This window comes from Chelmon rostratus, chromosome 23 (genome assembly GCF_017976325.1).
Source record: "Chelmon rostratus isolate fCheRos1 chromosome 23, fCheRos1.pri, whole genome shotgun sequence".
NCBI classification, from domain to species: domain Eukaryota; kingdom Metazoa; phylum Chordata; class Actinopteri; order Chaetodontiformes; family Chaetodontidae; genus Chelmon; species Chelmon rostratus.
Genome location: NC_055680.1, coordinates 276,163 through 293,964, shown reverse-complemented (window position 1 = coordinate 293,964; position 17,802 = coordinate 276,163). Strand labels below are relative to the sequence as shown.

Here is a 17,802-nt window from a genome sequence, read left to right as displayed (position 1 = left end):
CATCTCTCCTGTTTTCTATCTCCTCCATTCTTGCTCCCCTCTCACCCACCTCAGTCCAACAACTGTGGTCTCTTCATGAGTATCTGCTGTATGTATTTCTCCAGATCATCATGGTTGTTAATGTACGGCTGTTTTCCAGCAACATAATAATCTTCATTTCTTGTCACTGCAGGTTCTGGAGCTGAATAATAAAAGGGCTTCTGTTGAAGAGGGATCACAGGCATTTGGGGAGGAGAATATGGTTTAGGGATGGGTACTGGATGAAATGTCTGGGGGTACAGTGGGAGGGGGTATCTGGTGTCATGAGGCTTCTGCTGGAGGTCTGCAGGGGATTTTCTCAGCTGGGGTTGGACCCAGCCCCGGTAACGACGTTTGGGAGGGAAAGTGTAGCCATCATCCACAGAATTTCCCAAGAAGTTGGTGAGGCTGTGAGTGGATTTGGGGACATAGTAACGGGGTCTGGGTCTGGGGGGAAGAGGAAAATAGATGGGGTGGTCTTGGTAAAACTTCCTCTGGTAGAAAGATGGGTATGTGTATGGGTAAAAAGGGTAGTTGGTCCAAACAGACTTGGGTGATTTGAGCCACAGTCCCTGTTTGATTGACATAGGCTTCTGAGGTTTGGGCCAAAGATTTTGATTGGCCAGCAAAGGCTTTGAAAGTTTGCTTCCGAGATCATGTGATTTTGTTGGTGATTTTTCCTGGAACCATGTTTTGAGGAGACTGACACTGGGAGAGGGTTGTTTAGAGATAGGGACAATATTTTGATTGGCTGAAATCTGCGATGCTAAGAAACCATTAGTCGATGAGAATGAAGAAGATAGCAGATTTAGAGGTTGTTGCCAATGAGATGTCATCTCAGGCGGCACGTCTTTCTTCTTCTTCTTCTCCACATCACTGATAATATCCACCACATCATCGGCAGGGAGGTGGAGCTTGCTGGAGATCTCAATCAGCTTGTCAATGGTCTGGGGATCGATATCATCATCTTCTGTCAATTCCTGGTCCTCATCAGACCTCTTGTCCTCCACGGCATTGGACATAGACAAGCTGTACTTCTTGTTCCCATTATTCTGTTTGACCATGTAGCGCAGCAGCATGTCAGAGGCAATGTCGGCCAACTTCTCCTCCTCCATCTTGGCTCTCTGTGCCTCAGCTGCCTGCCTCCTCATCTCCTCCTGCTCAACTTTAGCCTGTGCCTCCTCCTCCTCAGGACTCAACACCTCCTCGTCTTCTTCCTCCTCCTCCTTCTCTGGTTCATCATTTTCTATCACCTTCTGCTCCTGTGGAAGGTGGGACTGTGCCGTATTACTGTCAGCATAATGATTGTCCTCAAAATCATCCATAAAATTCCCCCTGAATGTTGGGAAGTTCAGGGCTTTCTGTGTCTCCTCTTGCCATTTCAGTTTCTTCTTAGACATGGCAAAGTCGCTGCCTTTGTTGAGTGGTATAATGTTGTTGTAGCTGCTGTAACCTCTGCTCTCTCTCTGGTTTTGCTTTGAGTCTTCCTCCCTCTTGGAGGCTGTGTTTAAACGAGGAAACTCCTTCATCATAGTCTCAAGGCTTTTTAGCTCCTCGGGGCTAAGCTGCTCCTGCTCCTCATTGCTTCCTTGTGCAGGGCTGTTTGGTCGCTGCTGGGGTGCAGAATCTTGCCTGTTCTCCCCACCTCCATCTGGATTAGCATGCTGCTGCTCTGTTTTGACCTGGATTGTCTGGCTTGTGGTACGACTGGTCACCTTCTCTGTCATCTTCTCCTCTTCTTCCTTAGCTTTCTTCATCTCTATTTCCTCCTCTCTCTCCTGGTCCTTCCCCTGTGCAGCCATCAGCAGCTCTAACTCCTCTCGTCCATCTCTGTCTCGGTCTGCTCCCTCCATTGTTCTCACTTCTCTGTATGTATCTTCTTTTTTAACCTCGCCTGTCTCACCCTTCATATCTTCTTCACTCCCATCGTGCTTCTGTCCCTCCCATCTTCTGTCAACCTGGGAATGATTCAGTGCCTCCAGTAAAACTGCTGCTAGTGTTTTGGGATCCACATCTTTAAAGAGTTCCTCTTCTTCCTCTGCCTCTTCCTTCTGTAATGATTGTCTCCCCTCATCCTTTCTTTGTCCATCCCCTGACACTGGCAGTCCAGGAGGAATATCTCTGTGTGGGTTACTGACATGTCCAGGGGTGCTGATTGGATTGGGGGTGGATAGACGGAAGAAAGAAGCCCCTGCTAGGAGGACCAGGAGGGTAAGGGCACTTGAAGCATCGTGGTACCCAATCATGTCCACTCAGAACAGGACCCGCTGTGAGCAGAGAAGGGGGTCAGAATTACCTGGAGGAGACAAAAAAACAAACAAAAAAAAACACAGTCACACATCTTGAGTTTAAATAACTCTCTGACTTCTTGCCTTGCAGCGCAAAATCACAGCGCAGTTTCATAGAAATTTCATCCTTGTGAGACAATTCTGCACCTCAAGATGCTACTGCTCAGTGCCACTGCAGGAGGTACGAGGTCAGGTTGGTGAATGAGTCACACACATTTGAACCTGTTAAATGGCAATGGGAAAGCAAGATGTATAAGATACATAATCAAAGTGAAGATGGTTGGGTCTGGTTTAGGTCCAGGGCCACACGGAGCTGTGGGAAAATGTGACAAAAATACATGGATTTAAATAACACAGAAAAGAGAGGTGATACCTAAGACCACAGGTACACTTGTAAGACAACTGCAGAACAACAGTTTATTTTTTGTGTTTTGGCATGATATAAAGACTAGTGTCAGCGATAATGAATCACATGGAAGCCTTGTCATAATGGGTGTTATTTAGCGGACCCAAAAGCAGAACGACAAACAGTAGATCAGTGCATTAACAGTTTATTGGACAATTTAGCAAGTTCAAATGTGCCATCCAGAGGAGCTGAGCCAGGCAGGCAGTGGAGAGAGGCAGATGGGTGCAGACAAGTGTGGTGAGGCAGAGAGAGTTGGCTGACTCATGGCGGGAGATACAGGGGTTTTCTAGGATGAGGAGATAGAGCACAGGTATGAGATCAGGAGAAACAATCATCAAGCAATATTCACAACAGGTAATGAGAGCAAAGGGAGCCAAGACAAAGTACTACAGAGGACAACAGACTATCTGGCAGACTGAAGTGAAGAGCCGGGGTTTATATACTGTGAAAGTTGATTATCTGATGAGCCTCAGGTGTGCAGGTTGGCTGGCAGCAGGATGAGGCAGGTGACCATGCCCAGCTCAGCTCAGACACAGACAAAGACACAAAGACAGGGAGCAAGAGAAACACACACAAAAAACAAGGGAGGGGACACAAAGGAAACACAGGGAACTAGACAGGGTGGGACTGCCAAATTCTGACAATCCTGTGTTGCTGTTATTATGAGATTCACAGTAGCTCTGGTGCTACACTGCGGTCGTCCATCCATTGTCACCTATACCTGCTTATCCTGTGCAGGGTCACATGGGGCAGGAACTAATCTCAGGTCATACAAAGAGGCAGAGTACAGCTGGACAGGTCATCAGTCTACTACAGGACCGACAGGTATAGACAGACAGCCATTCACACCTACAAGCAATTTGGGGTCTCCACTCGTCCTAATCGGCATGTGTGGACTGTGGGATGAAACCAAAGCACCTGAAAGAAACCCACATAGATACAGGAAGAAAATGCAAAAAGCAAGCAACTGAAGGGTTCAAACGCAGGACCTTCTCGCTATGAGGTGACAGTGGTAATGACTGAACCAACGTGCCACGCTGTATCAGGCTATAGCGTTGTATTAGTTTAAATCTGTTCCTCTGACCTATTTTAGGGGATAGTAGGAATAGCAGTGAGTCAGCACACATTTTCATTAGAATTTACGGATGATTAGTGAATCAGTCATTTTTTTGAACTGAACAAAATGAGGCAAGAACTAAAAAGATTCAGATTCATTGTCTTGTTTGCTTATTCTTTGATATGTTTTAGACTGCCTTTATTTAGTAAATATAACCACTTGATATTTAACATCTTCAGCCTCTTTAGTTGAATCAAAAGAGGGTTTTGTAGAAGAAATCGGTTAATATTCTTACTGTAAGGTACTGAAAAAAGTATTGTTCAGTGTATCAGTATCAAACCTCAAGCACTGTACTGGAACCAAGATTGAAGCAATTCAATCAACACACATAATGTGTTAACTGATTTCATTTTAGAAGGTTAAGAATGATGCTTCACAGTTATTTTAGTTGTTAGGATTAAGCTACATAGTTAAACAATATACTGTATATTCGCACCTTGTCTCGGGGTGAAGACATGAATTGTGGCACCATTTTGTAAATTTCTCTTTGGAGATTAATAAAGTATCTATCTATCTATCTATCTATCTATCTATCTATCTATTTCACTTGTGAAAAATACACATATAGGCACATTTGGTTTTCAGAAATTTCATATTTAATAATGATGTCATGTTCATGTTCAGATATTTCAGCTGTGAAATGTGAGACATCACATGTGAAAACAACAATTTTGCAATACATGTGAGAAATATCCCACTACACAGGCACAGCTGTATTGTGTAACTTGTCAAATTAGCTGTATTTGGTATGTTAAACTGATGAAGATCGACTGAAAACCCACTTTATCGAATCAGGTGTGGTGAAAGTAGGGAACAGGTGAAAATATGCAATGGTGTGGCTCTCCAGGAGCAGGAGTCAGCACGCTACTTTGCTGAGAGAGGAATATTACCCATTACATTTTTTTCACTTATTTCACTGTGTGTAATGCTGCTGCTGCACTGCAATTTCCCAGCTTGGGATAAATAAAGTATATCTATCTATCTATCTATTACACCAAAGGCATCTTTTGATGCCGCTGGTCTCATTCTCGGGACGTGAATACCGGCGCTTCGTCGCGCCTCTCAATGTCTCATACAGACGCAAGGCATCCTTTAGTGTCTGTATGCGACGCATCTTCATTGTAAACCCATTCGTGGCAATATGAGACGTTCAGAGAAAGGTGGCGTAGTACACAGAGCAAGTGGAGGAAGGTGGGGTGGATGGATGGGTCAAACAAACACACGACTTTCACCCGGGACACCGGGACTCTGTCCCGTGAGAAACCAAAAGTGATCGATCCTTTTTTAAATACCTAGCCAGGTATTTCTGGTGCCTGAACATGACTAAGTAGTTTTGGTGCATAAACATAAGAAAATTGCGACTGTTTACAACATCAACCACGTGTTAGAAAGGCTTTGTGTGTGACGCTGGGATGAGAACGCGTTGGACCGCCGGAGCAGTCGCTCTGGGTTCTAATTTTGTCGTGGATGGGTTTACATTGGAGCTGGTTGAAAGCCCGTTGCGTCTCATACACATGGTAAAGGGACCTTGTGCGTCTGTATGAGATGCCGAGGGGCGGGACAAAGCGTCTGTATTGACGCTCTGGAATGGGAACGTGTTGTACTGGTCCTGGTCCGCCGCTGTCCTTTGTGCTGAAATCTTCAATACAGCTTTCTAAAGGGTAACAAGTGCAGTGACTGGTGAGTCTAAACTATTACCACAACCAAACAAAACAACACATGTGTTTCCATTCGTTTTTTCCAGCGGACAGCTCGTCTACATACCTGTCCGTCCTGTAGGATCCCGGTAAACTGCACACCTGTGTTTAGAAGATCACCGTGCCGCTTACGTAGCCTAATAACCTGCTCTTCTTTTTATGTATCATTTGTCTTTCATTTGTTTTCACCGAAAACAAATAACTGCAGTGATTTTGTCTGTTATTATGTCAAAGTCCTCTTTTATCATGAGTTCAAAGACAAATCTGCTGTACCTCACCTGATTGAGAAAGTAATTGTTTTCGTCATCATACAGAGGTGTTTTCATACACATTTTTTCATGAACATCTTTGACACAAGTTTATTTGTGCTGGATAATTGTTGAAATTTCTAGACCAAACGTCTGGTTCAGCCCGGCATATTCTGCAGTGGAGTTGGATTGCAGGGATGTTTGATGCGTCATGTGTATTGATGCAGCGAATGATTAAGATAAGTGGGATCTAATATGACTGATCCCATCCTCCATTTAACCAAACTAATCAGGCCGGCTGTTATTCTCTACAGCAGAAGGAGGGTTTCTGGCCTGAGCAGGTTAACCCACGGTTTACAGCGGATTCATAATAATAATAATTTCTGAAAGTCACGAATCAAGAAAGATCTGTCAGCACAAAGCCATTCATGAATATTCACAGGTAAAGCCATTCATAGACTTCTGTTAACATGAGTGACCTCCCCGCATCCTGCATACTAACTGTACACCCCGACACCCCACACAAACATGGACGCCAGTGTTATGCAGACATTTTCCACACGTATAAACGGACTATCATTCTACTGTGAACGTCACCACACCTAAATACACACAGAGGGTGTACCATGAAGCAGCTTCATTCTACTTCATTTTTCAGTCTGGCTATTTTTGGCCAAGCGAGTCATGGTGCTGATGGCTGGAAATCACGATAATTAAATGGTGATGATGATGATGATGATGATGATGATGGGGAGGAGGAAGAGGAGGAGGAGGACTACAGCCTACGGCAGCCACTGTTTTGACCATAGAAATATGGCAGGTGAAAAATGAAATAAATTCATCTCCCAGAGGGCTTTCATTTCACCACAACATAATGCAAAGTCTCACTTTAAAACCGCTCATATGCTCATAACTACTGACAGTAAAACAAATTGAATTTTATATATGATAATTAAAACATGTCGTTGGTCATATGTCTAAAGGGAATTTATTTTGGAGTTTTATCAAATCTGCTCAACCCACAGAATACTAGTAACCACTCTCCACTTATGTATATTTTTTGGCATTTTATTACCTGATGAAAACCGCTCTCTGACACTGAAACAAACGAGTTTGACGACAAGGCGTCATAGCGGTCGTTTAAAATGTTTAAACATTTCTGTTAATCAGCCAGTTACAAGAGATTTTTTTTTTCATAAGAGAAGGTAAACTAATGTCAAATAAGTTGACACTTACTTGCAGTTCGGCGCGAGCAGTGGGGGATTCCAGTCTCCCCTCCTCGTCACGTCACGCTGAAAGCTGCTGTTCAGTGCTGCTGTCATGCACAGACCGCTGCCTGCACTTTGTGGGTGTTGGTGGTGTTGCTGCGTCTAAGTTGTTGTTATTGTCTAACGTTTAGTGTCGTCACGGTGGTCGTTTGTTGCTGAGATGCGGTCTCTTCTTGCGCTCCTCTCCCGGGATTCCGCTTCTTGACTTGTCCGTTTTCAGGAGGCTGCGGCTCTTATACCCCCGCCCTCCCTGCCCACGTGATTCATGCGTCAAGCAGTCCCAATTGACGTCACCAGACTGGGTTTCATTCATAAGATTTCTGCAGCACCACCTGTTTTTAATTGAGTGTATGTTAAAAAGGTTTAGCAAATGATCATATTCTGCTTTATTTTTGTTAAACAGTGTTTTAACTTTTAGCATGACGGCATCTCAAATTAACATATGACTTAATTACTTCAAATTATCTCGAGAATATAATTATGATTTCCAGCAACATGTTAACAAAAACAATAGTTGAAGTAAAAGTTGAAGAGACTGAATGATGTAAATGACATTGAATGTGTTTTGGAAGAATGAGCAAAGTGGAACTCTGAGACATGTTTCATTGAGATGTTCATTTGATGTTTCTGTCATGATTCCTTATGATGTGTGTTAATACAGCTATTACTACAATATGCCACATAAAAATCTTGATTGGGTAAATCATTTAGTGCTTCTTATGTAAGGTTTTGCTTTAATGCAGAGTGTAACAGGTCATATGACCAGTGCTTTGTTATGGGCATTACCATGGTGTTAGATCATAGCTGTAGAGGAAAATACTGCCCGAACGGTCTGCCCCAAAACAATCTTTTTCTGCATGTGGTCCAAGAAGTACACAAGGTATTTGTGCTTCATTTATTTTACATTTGTATACAGTGTTGTTGAGGTTTCTCGAGGTGGTACATTGATTTTATTTGATTTCAGCCTCTTTCTGTTGTTTATGAACAGACCAAAGTATTTGGGTCTGTTCATAAAAACACACTACCCTGAGTAACTTTAAAATGACTTTATTATTGCAGTTTCATTATTGCAACAAAAAGATTCAACAATAACAACAATGACAAAATTAAACATTATACATAATTTATTGTCTTCATGTATGATGGGCAGGTGGTCCCTAGGGCTGACTACGAATCCATTCAATCACAGTCACGTTTGTCTTGAGAGATGTGTTGGAGATATAAAGAATTTTCTTATCAGAAATGGAGTAGTTAAAGTAATGACTGCCTTACTATTGACCACAGATGTTATTCATTTGATATGGTAAATATCAAATGAATAACAGGATGGTGCCTCCACTTTGGAACTAATAAACTCATACACTATGAGTTACACTTGTATTCCCCCAGAAAACAATGGTAAGTATATACAATGGCAGTGTGTAAACCTTATCACAAAAGGTATACAGGACAACAATGTTAAAGAAATAACAAAATAAATATATTATATTATGATGTGTCTTTTGTTTGTGTCTGAAACAAATCGTCTTCTAGCACTTTTGTAGGTGCATTGAACTCTGTGGGCAGTGCATCCTTCTCAGGTTGGTGACTGATGTTCTCTGAACTGTCTATTATCAAGTTCTTGGGGTAGTTTCCATAGTCTGACTCTGAATCTGATGAGTATTTATCTCCCAGGGGTACACCAGCTGTGGTGTCATCTTTGTAAACCTCAGAAGTTTGCTTCCTCTTCTTTGATTTTCTGCACCTGAGAGCTCTTGGAGTCAACCTCAGTGCTCAATCAAACTTCTTGTCCCAAGGGCAAGATATGATTACGATGCATAACCTTAAGGGATCCTGAAGCATCCACAGGCTTAAGCACCACAGACTACACCGGTGTGCATCCAGGGTTTTAACATTGAAAACGTAGAGGAGTACAACCCCCACTAACACTGATGCCTTGTATTGGGGGGGTACAAACAGCATTGGGAGGTGCAAGTAAGAACAAAAAATGCAAATAGGCAACCACAAAAAGAATAAAAAAATCTAAAAAATAAGGTATCCTATGTACAGTAAGTTTAAGAAAAAAAGTGTTTTTTGCTCAGCAGTAGTGGATTTGGAGTAGCAGTGGATTGGGTGTTTGTAATCAGAGAGGAACAGAGGTTATTGCACATAATAACTATATATTCAAGTTGCTCCTTCCTGCACTGAGGGGGTCTCAGTCGGCCACTGAAGGAGCTGCTCAGCTCCTCTACAGTCCAGTGCAGTGGGTGAGAGCTGTTGTCCATGATGTTGTCCAGCCTCCTCTCACCCACCTCCTCCACAGAGTCCGTTGGGCAGTCCAGGACACAGCCGGCCCTCCTGACCACCTTTTTTAGTCTCTTCCTGTCCCGCTCAGTGCTGTCCAGGGCCCAGCAGATGACAGTGTAGAGGACAGCAGAGGCTACCACAGAGTCATGAAAAGTCCTGAGCAGGGGTCTGCATACTTCGTAGGACCTCAGTCTCCTCAGAAGGTGGAGGCTACTCTGGCCCCTGTTGTACAGGGCATCGGTGTTGTGGGACCAGTCCAGTTTATTGTTGAGGTGAACACCCAGGTACTTGAAACTCTCCACTGTCTCAATGTCCTCCCCCTGGATATTCACAGATGAGTGTGGTGGTGTCCTCCTTCTGAAGTCAACCACCATCTCCTTCGTCTCGCTGGTGTTCAAGCACAGGTGGTTGCACTCACACCATTCCACAAAGTCCATGATGACCGACCGGTACTCCAGCTCGTTCCCCTCTGACACACAGCCCACGATGGTGGAGTCATCAGAGAACTTCTGAAGATGACAGCTGTCCGTGTTGTAGGTGAAGTCCGAGGTGTAGATGGTGAGGAGGAAAGGTGAGAGGATGGTGCCCTGGGGTGCTCAGGTAGATGACGGCGTACTTTACCCCAATGTTGGGCCTGTAAGCAAACTGCAGCGGGTCCAGCGTGGAGCTCACCACGGAGCAAAGGTGGCTGAGGAGGAGCCTCTCCATGGTCTTTATGAGGTAGGAGATCAGGGCGACAGGTCTGTAGTGGGCCGGTTCATTGGCGTGAGTTATTTTAGGAACCGGGATCAAACAGGAGGTCTTCCACAGGACAGGGACCTTCTCCAGGCTGAGGCTCAGGTTGTAGAGGTGGCAGAGGACTTCACAGAGCTGGCCTGCACAGGTCCTCAGCAGCCTGGGGCTGATGCTGTCTGGTCCTGTAGATTTCCTCTGCTTCAGTCGCCTCAGCTCTCTCCTCACCGGGTCCAATGTGATGGAGAGGGGGGAGTGAGGGGGGGACTGGTGTTAGGAATAGTCTGTGTGGGTGTCGGGGAGCAGGGGGCATGTGAAGGTGGTCTGTGGAGTGGGGAAGTGCCCGCTGGACTGGAGACATGTGAAGAGGGGGGGCAGGAAGCGGGGCAGAGTGGGTGGGGGGAGAATCAAATTTGTTGGAGTAGCAGTTTAATTCATCCGCCCAGCGCTGGTCTCCATCAGCTGTCCCTCTGGCACTCTGTCCAAATCCAGAGATGTTCTTCACTCCTCCAGCTTCCTACCATAATCCTTCTTGGCCCGACTGATCCTCCATTGTAGCTTGTGCTCGCTTTGTCCCGCCTAGTCCGTCCAGACTAGCATCCATGTGCAAAATGTAAGGTTTCTGTGGATCTGCAAATGCCAATACAGGTGCTTTGGTAAGTCTGGTCTTGAGTTATTGGAAAACATGTTCACAAAGGGTTCAGAAGGCTTGTAGCAAGTTCTGTCAGGTGAGTTTGCCACCCTTGAAGTGGGAGTGGGGAAGACACCTCTGAAGAGCCTGTTGAGTGGGCTGCAAAGGAATGTCATTCCTTCTTGTGCCATGTTACTGAGCATTGTACTAATAGATACAAGTGAGAAGACCATTGCCAAGGTCTTAGACACAGTGACTGTCTTTGGTCATACCAAGGTTCGTGGTTGCCGTGGGGTTTCCACTGGCACACAGTCATTTATATTAGTTGAGACTAGCCTTCATTTAAACCCTGACACTGTACCTGCAGAAGTAGGTATTGAAAGAGAAGCAGGGCCATCGGCAGTGCATACAGTGGAAAGCCTTGCCACATTCAATGCTGTTCCCAAGGAGGATGCTTTCCATGCAAAGCTGTTGTATCTACTTCATCAGGAAGGCAAGTCTGTGTAGGATTTTCGGGCTATCATATCAGAAAATCAATCTCCAAGAGTGGATGTGAACATGGATTTAGTGTCTGCTATTGGTAAACTAGTAGATAAGTGCAACAAAGTGTCTACTGATGGACCCAGCTACAGAAAGCTGAGATTGTTCTCAGGAATGAAACGTGTACCCCAGGTGAAGAAGAATATGATCCCTGGAGGGAGCACACTACCCAAATGATCATTGAGTGACACCGCCAAATAGACCACGTATAGAGTTTAAGAGGGCCTGCTGTTGACACTTTGACTGCCACAACCCCAGATTATTTTTCTGCTCTTGGCACATTTTATGACAGCACAGAGATTAGAGTAGACATCTTGGCCAAGTTCAGACACATGTACCAGACTGAAGGAGAAAAACTCTCTCCATTGTCTAAAGGGAGGAATTCAAGCTGCAGACATGAATCGGGCTCGGATGGAACAGCTAGTCAAATGTGAATTCACCCGAGACAGGTTGCACTGCACACAAGGATGTACCACACCCCGTAAAATCTCCCTTCCTTACCCCAGCTGATGCAGGATGTAAGAAAGGGAGAAAATGGGATTAGCGCCAGAGGAGGGGTTAATTCACTGGGGCTGTAATAGACAGACAGTTGACATTTTGCCTTAGTATGTCCTGACCCTGTGAAAGATGAAAACAGTGCTGTGCTTGTGCATGTTATGCTTGGTAGATTACCTATACTACGTTTATATTACTTGATTCAGTTCTTAAAGTGGCAACGCTATTTGAAGATTTTATATTGCACTCTTGTATGCCTTCACATTAAATTTATCACTATAAATCAAAATATGTCTTTTATTCTATTTTTCTCCCACAGATTACCATTTTTTAGTATTCTTTCTGACCCTAACACCACACTAGATGAACACTAGTAACCTAATTATTCTAGTCACTGTCAGGTTTGTCAGGTTTAATTTCCTCCTATTATTATTATTACTCCTTTCTGTTATGTTTTGTCAAGGGTTTTTACACTCTAACGCTGAGCTCAGACAGAGTAGAGGAGACAGGAGTACGTAAAAAACGGCGTTTAATGTTTGGCAAGCAAATTGGTAATGAATTCCAACAGAAGAATAGAGTTCAATGGTCCAAGCAGTTCCAGATCCGAATCCCAGGGAGAGCAGACAGGGGGGTTCAGTTGTTCCGAGTTTCCATTGAAGGTACTGGCAGACGGTCCAGACAAGGGTTATAGTGGCAGGATTTCCACTCGAGGTCTCACAGAGACAGCAGACAGGCAGGGCACAGGCGAGGCCAGGTGACTGGAATCACCTGAACACAAAACACAGGAACTGGTCAGGTAACTGAGCAGAAAAGGTACAAGACAGACTGATAGACTAAGCACAATGAAGAGGTCTTTGTCATTACCACACTGGTAGGCAGACGATTCAATGAATACTGGTTGACTGTCCAGAGCTGATATACTGTGTAGTCATGAAGTCTTTCAAGACTTCGTGTCCTGATTGTAAGATTGAGCAGGCCCGTGCTCAATTAGCAAGGATGCTGGCATGCTCTGGAGTGATGTCACTCCACCTGACAGACAGGGGGGAGACACACAAGAGACAAAAGGAAATGAAAACACGGAAGCACAAAGGGGAAATAAGGAAAGGAGACTGCAGATCACCACACTTTCTCTTTTATTTATATTTATCAAAACAGCCATTATGATAATAATACCTGACACTTTACTGAACAAAGACTAAATCCAGCTCATACCCCCTGCTAATTTAAACACCTATAACAAAACAACAAAAAAAACAACCCACCTATAGAGTAAATCACTTGTTTACTGTATGATTTGGACATAATACATCACTTAGTGTTGGGGATGGGTAGGAGTGGGTCTGGTTATTAGCAGATTTTAAAGATAGTTATTGATACCAATAACTGTATTAAAAAAAATATTAACAACAAAAAAGCACCACTCTGAGATCAGAGACCAGAGACGTAATGCAAGGTTCAAGACCACAAGGCAGCAATCCTGGACTACACCTCGCCTCAAACTTACACAAGACTTCTATTGTCTTGCCGCCATTACACCTTGATATCAAATTATCACAGCTGGAATTAGTATGAAGCTGCTGGTTGATTAATACCCCAGCTACTCTGACCTATACCGACACAAAACCTCCACTCACACCTCATGAGCACCTAACTACTATGGGTCAGTGTACCAGAGGGTGCCATCTTCCACATAGAGGACCTAGTCCTCTACAACTTACACCCCCACCAGCATGACAGTGATATTGAAGTATCTGAGGCTATGTAGGCTGTTGACACTTGGCTTGATTTACCCCTGATACGGTACCAGCAGTTGTCATCGGTTCTGATCTTTAGTAAAGCCTGTCTCTATATCAGGTGCACCAAGGACTGCCATGTCAGATGACTGAAGCAAAATGTTGACTCAGAGGGTGATGGGGTGAGGACAGAATCCGACCCACAATAACATTGAGACGATGAAAGAAGAGACTGCATTTTGCTGAAACAATGTGACAAACGCTCCTGTAATCCCAGAACTTCTGTGCGACTAATTAAGAAACCCCTACTCCTCCTTAAACCAGATCCCAATAAGTAGTAATATAAGTAGCTTTTAGATGTTTTTCTTCTTCTATCTTTTTCTTTTTGTTCTTTTAAAGTATCTCAACATTTAGAAGTTAGATATGTATCCCTGTTCACGTTGATGCCCAAAACAACTTGTTACTACTTGTTATCTTCAAGAAAGACATCAGGCCATATCATCCTAGCATTCATTGTTTGCCACGTCCTCTGCTGCCTCGGCTGTCCTGACCTAGATTGTCCAAAGCTCCCTAGATGGTGATCATCGGACCATGTGGAGGGTGTATAGTGGATGCAGCTCAGCATCACTGGCATTCCAGTTGGGAGGTCACGGTGGGTAAATTTAGTTTGTTTATGGACCACGAATCTCCTTTTAACCTCATCACAACAAACCTACCACACTGATATTAAACAGAGTGGAGAATTCATCCACTCCCAGGAAAGATCAGCCTTTAGCCTGACCAGTGGCCTAGTGGAAATAACTAGGCCCAAAAGGAAATGGTTAAATGGACTGTATTTATGTTGCTCTTCTCTAGTCTGCCAACCACTCAAAGTGCTTCACAGCACAAGCCTGCATTCACCCATTCACACTCACTTAGCAACTTGGGGTTCAGTATCTTCAGGATACTTCGACATGTAGACTGCTGAGGACAGGGATCAAATCACAGACCCTCTGATGAGTGGACGACCACTTCAACTCGTGAGCCACAGTCGCCTTAAACAAGGGAAATGGTAATCAAAATCTCCACAGAATGATATTGAGTTTCAATGAGTTTCATTCTACAGTGGATTTCCAGACCCCTTCTGGGGGGACTTAAAGCTAGAAGGTTTTTCAGACAAGAAAATGCCAATAAATCTGATTGCATACAAAGAGTGACTGAAAACTTGTACCATATCCTTTTAATACATGCTGGAATTAAGCTTAATTAATTGCTTGATTCCTCTGTAACCAGGGGAATAATATCCAGCGGAAGATTCCCAAAGGACAAATGATTCTCATCTTTATTTTGTGTACTAAGTCTGATTTGTAAACTGTTGCTGTATTTCTACCATGTGATCATACTGCCATCTACTGGGAATGTATAGTTAATACCGCAGAACCCAACTATTTTTATACATTTTCTATCCCCCAATAAAATAAAATGAAATAAAATGAAATAAAATGAAATAAAATAAATATATTGCATTAATCCAAATAAATATCAATATGTTCATGAAATAAAATTTTGTCCTTCTGTATTCATAATTAAGGTATCCATACCTATATTGTGGCTATATATCTTGAGGCCATTTACTATTTTTATTCACTTTTACACAAGCCATGTGTAATAGTCCCATTAGCACTGGATTTCTTCATTTGAAGTGATTGGTGTTGTAAATAGTATGAACAATAATGTACATACTGATGAATGCGTCAGTGCTGTTATAAGACCGACTTGGAAAAATGTTGGGTGGCATATGATACAGCCTTCATACCAGCTCAACTGAATGGTAGATTTGAACACTGGATGCATATGGGTGTAACATCATACGGTATAATACCCTAAAGGTTAGATACATTTCAAAGAGTTACAGAAAATTACAATCTAGGAAAACAAGATTTTTTCAGATATCTTCAAGTGAGACATCATTTTCACAAAAATATTATAACTATAGGAGAGAAAAGAATAACTCTGATTAAGATATTTATTGAGGCTTGTAAAGGTGATACAAGAAACCAGAAAACTGATTTCCAGGATTTATTCAGCCTTACAGTTAGAAACAGGTCACGCCACAATGTATAAGAAAGAAGCTAAAATAAAGTAATCAGAGGATGACTGGTTAAATATATGTAAAACACAATCTACCACTTTAAGTTCAGATGAGTCATTGTCTTGTCCATAGATCTGGACAAGGCAATCTAACCCTGATTTGTTTTGACTCCCCCTTTTTTAAAATGATGTCAAGCATTTCACTTAACCTATGATGACCCTGTCTATTATTCCCCGATCTGTCTGTTTTGTTCATGTGTATGAGTATAAATCAGATACCTGGTTAAAAATGTAATGCTCAGAATATCCCTTCATTAAATAAATTAAAACACAAAATGGCATATTCAGCACATTAATATGAAATATATACACATCACTTAGACATTATGCTTCACTTGTGATTTCAGGAGAGGCTACTGGCAAGGGAGACAACTGGTAGAAGAAGGTGGGGCATGTTTCTACCCTTCTTGGATGCACTCAAGCTTGGCAGATTTGTTACATTCCCCTTTGTTAGATACACTAAAATTGTGGCATAAAGAAAAAGCATGAAATTGACCAACATTTCTTTTCATCAAGTACTTCAAGCCTCCTCCAATTTGATGAGATACTTACATGAAATCTTAGCCTTTTTGACAGGTACTCCATCCCTTTCATGTTTCTTCCATTCTCTTCCTTCTTCTACTGGTGGGTGCTGTCTGAGTGAAAGATTTCTCATCACGAGATATTACAGCTAATTTTCTGCATACTGCCACCTTCTGTAATAGAGGGGACTGTAGCAAACATAAAACAGGCGGTTATGCCTCATGTCAACCTTCTTTTTTTTTTTTTGAGAAAGGTTAAAAAAAGGGATTTCTGTGAAAACATTTAAAAGGGAGGACAGCGGGAAAGACGGGTAAATTATAGTAGAATCCCAGTAAAAAGGGTTGACAGGTCTGTCTAAACTGCAGCTGTATTGGAGTAATTTTATGAATACAAGTACATGAGCACAGTAACAGACCCAGTACTGGTATTGATGCATCCCTAACGAGAACCCTTGCTTTCAGTGCCTGATATAATCCCACTGAGCAGCAATAACTTCAGCCAAGCATTTCTGTTATAGTTGATCAGTCCCTCTTCGGCTTGGAATCATTTTGGCCCGTTCCTCCTTACAGAACTGCCTCAGCTTATACAGTTGTGTTCAAAATAATAGCAGTGTGTTTAAAAAGGTGAGTAAACGTCAAAATTCTTTAAATAAATTGCATTTTAATGAACACAAATGCATTGGGGACGCTGCACATTCTATTTCAAAGCAAGAAAACTGGAAAAAGTAATTGAATTTGGGCAGTCAACCTGCTAAATGACTGCAGAGTGGAGACAAAACTGGAAACAGATTTGAATTGTATGACTGGCTGAATGCCTAAATCAGCTACTGCAGGCCTTTTATCCATCAGTACAAAATAATAGCGGTAAACCAAACTCTGTCTCCAGCTACGTCTGTCTCAGGTCTGGGATATCCGGTTACTTCTCCAAATTTGACATGATCACGCTGAATAACTGTAGAGAAATAAGTTATCCATAATCAGGATGAATGTCATCCTGTCGTGGTTTATTTCTCCATAGGAACCTGCTCACTCTACATTATCCCTAACATATACAGTGCTGTGAAAAAGTGCTTTGCCCCCTTCTTGATTTCTTACTTTTTTGCATATTTGTCATGCTTAAATATTTCAGATCATCAAATTTTAATATTAGACAAAGATAACCTGAGTAAATACAAAATGCAGTTTAAAATTATGGTTTTATTTATTAAGTGATAAAAGCTACACAATTCTACCTGGCCCTTTGAAAAAGTAACCTAATAACTGGTTGTGCGATACCTGGCAAAGAGCCTTTTACATTGAGGAATTTTTGCCCACACTTCTTTAAAGAATTGTTTTAGTTCAGCCACATTGGAGGATTTTCGAGCATGAACAGCCTGTTCTTTGACTAGGCCACTTCAAAACCTTCATTTTGTTTTTTTAGGCCATTCAGAGATGGACTTGCAGGTGTGCTTCTGATCATTGTCCTGCTGCATAACCCAAGTGCGCTTCACCCTGAGGTCACGAATGGATGGCCAGGCATTCTCCTTCAGGATTTGGTAGAGAGCAGAATTCATGGTTCCAACAATTATGGCAAGCCGTCCAGGTCCTGAAGCAGCAAAGCAGCCCCAGACCATCACACTGCCACCACCATGTTTGACTGTTGGTATGATGTTCTTTTTATGAAATGCTGTTTTACGCCAGATGTAACGGGAT

The 17,802-nt window shown here is 42.8% G+C and overlaps 1 protein-coding gene across 1 annotated transcript; it reads right to left on the bottom strand.

The window, feature by feature from the left end:
* Positions 1-50: 50 nt before the first annotated feature.
* vgf (VGF nerve growth factor inducible) lies at positions 51-13,409 on the bottom strand. The gene is made up of 6 exons (XM_041965654.1): positions 13,397-13,409; positions 12,445-12,494; positions 9,950-10,327; positions 9,631-9,795; positions 9,330-9,543; positions 51-2,269 (listed from the first exon to the last, which is right to left on the bottom strand). The coding sequence occupies exons 1-6, from the start codon at positions 13,407-13,409 to the stop codon at positions 51-53; spliced, it is 3,039 nt and encodes a 1,012-aa protein (XP_041821588.1).
* Positions 13,410-17,802: the final 4,393 nt, after the last annotated feature.

Coding starts and splice junctions, on each gene's coding strand:
- vgf (XM_041965654.1), bottom strand. Junction 9,796..9,949: donor CTTACAGGCCCAACATTGGG/GTAAAGTACGCC, acceptor TGTGTGTCAGAG/GGGAACGAGCTGGAGTACCG. Junction 2,270..9,329: donor GGACTCTGTGGAGGAGGTGG/GTGAGAGGAGGC, acceptor TCCTGTTCTGAG/TGGACATGATTGGGTACCAC.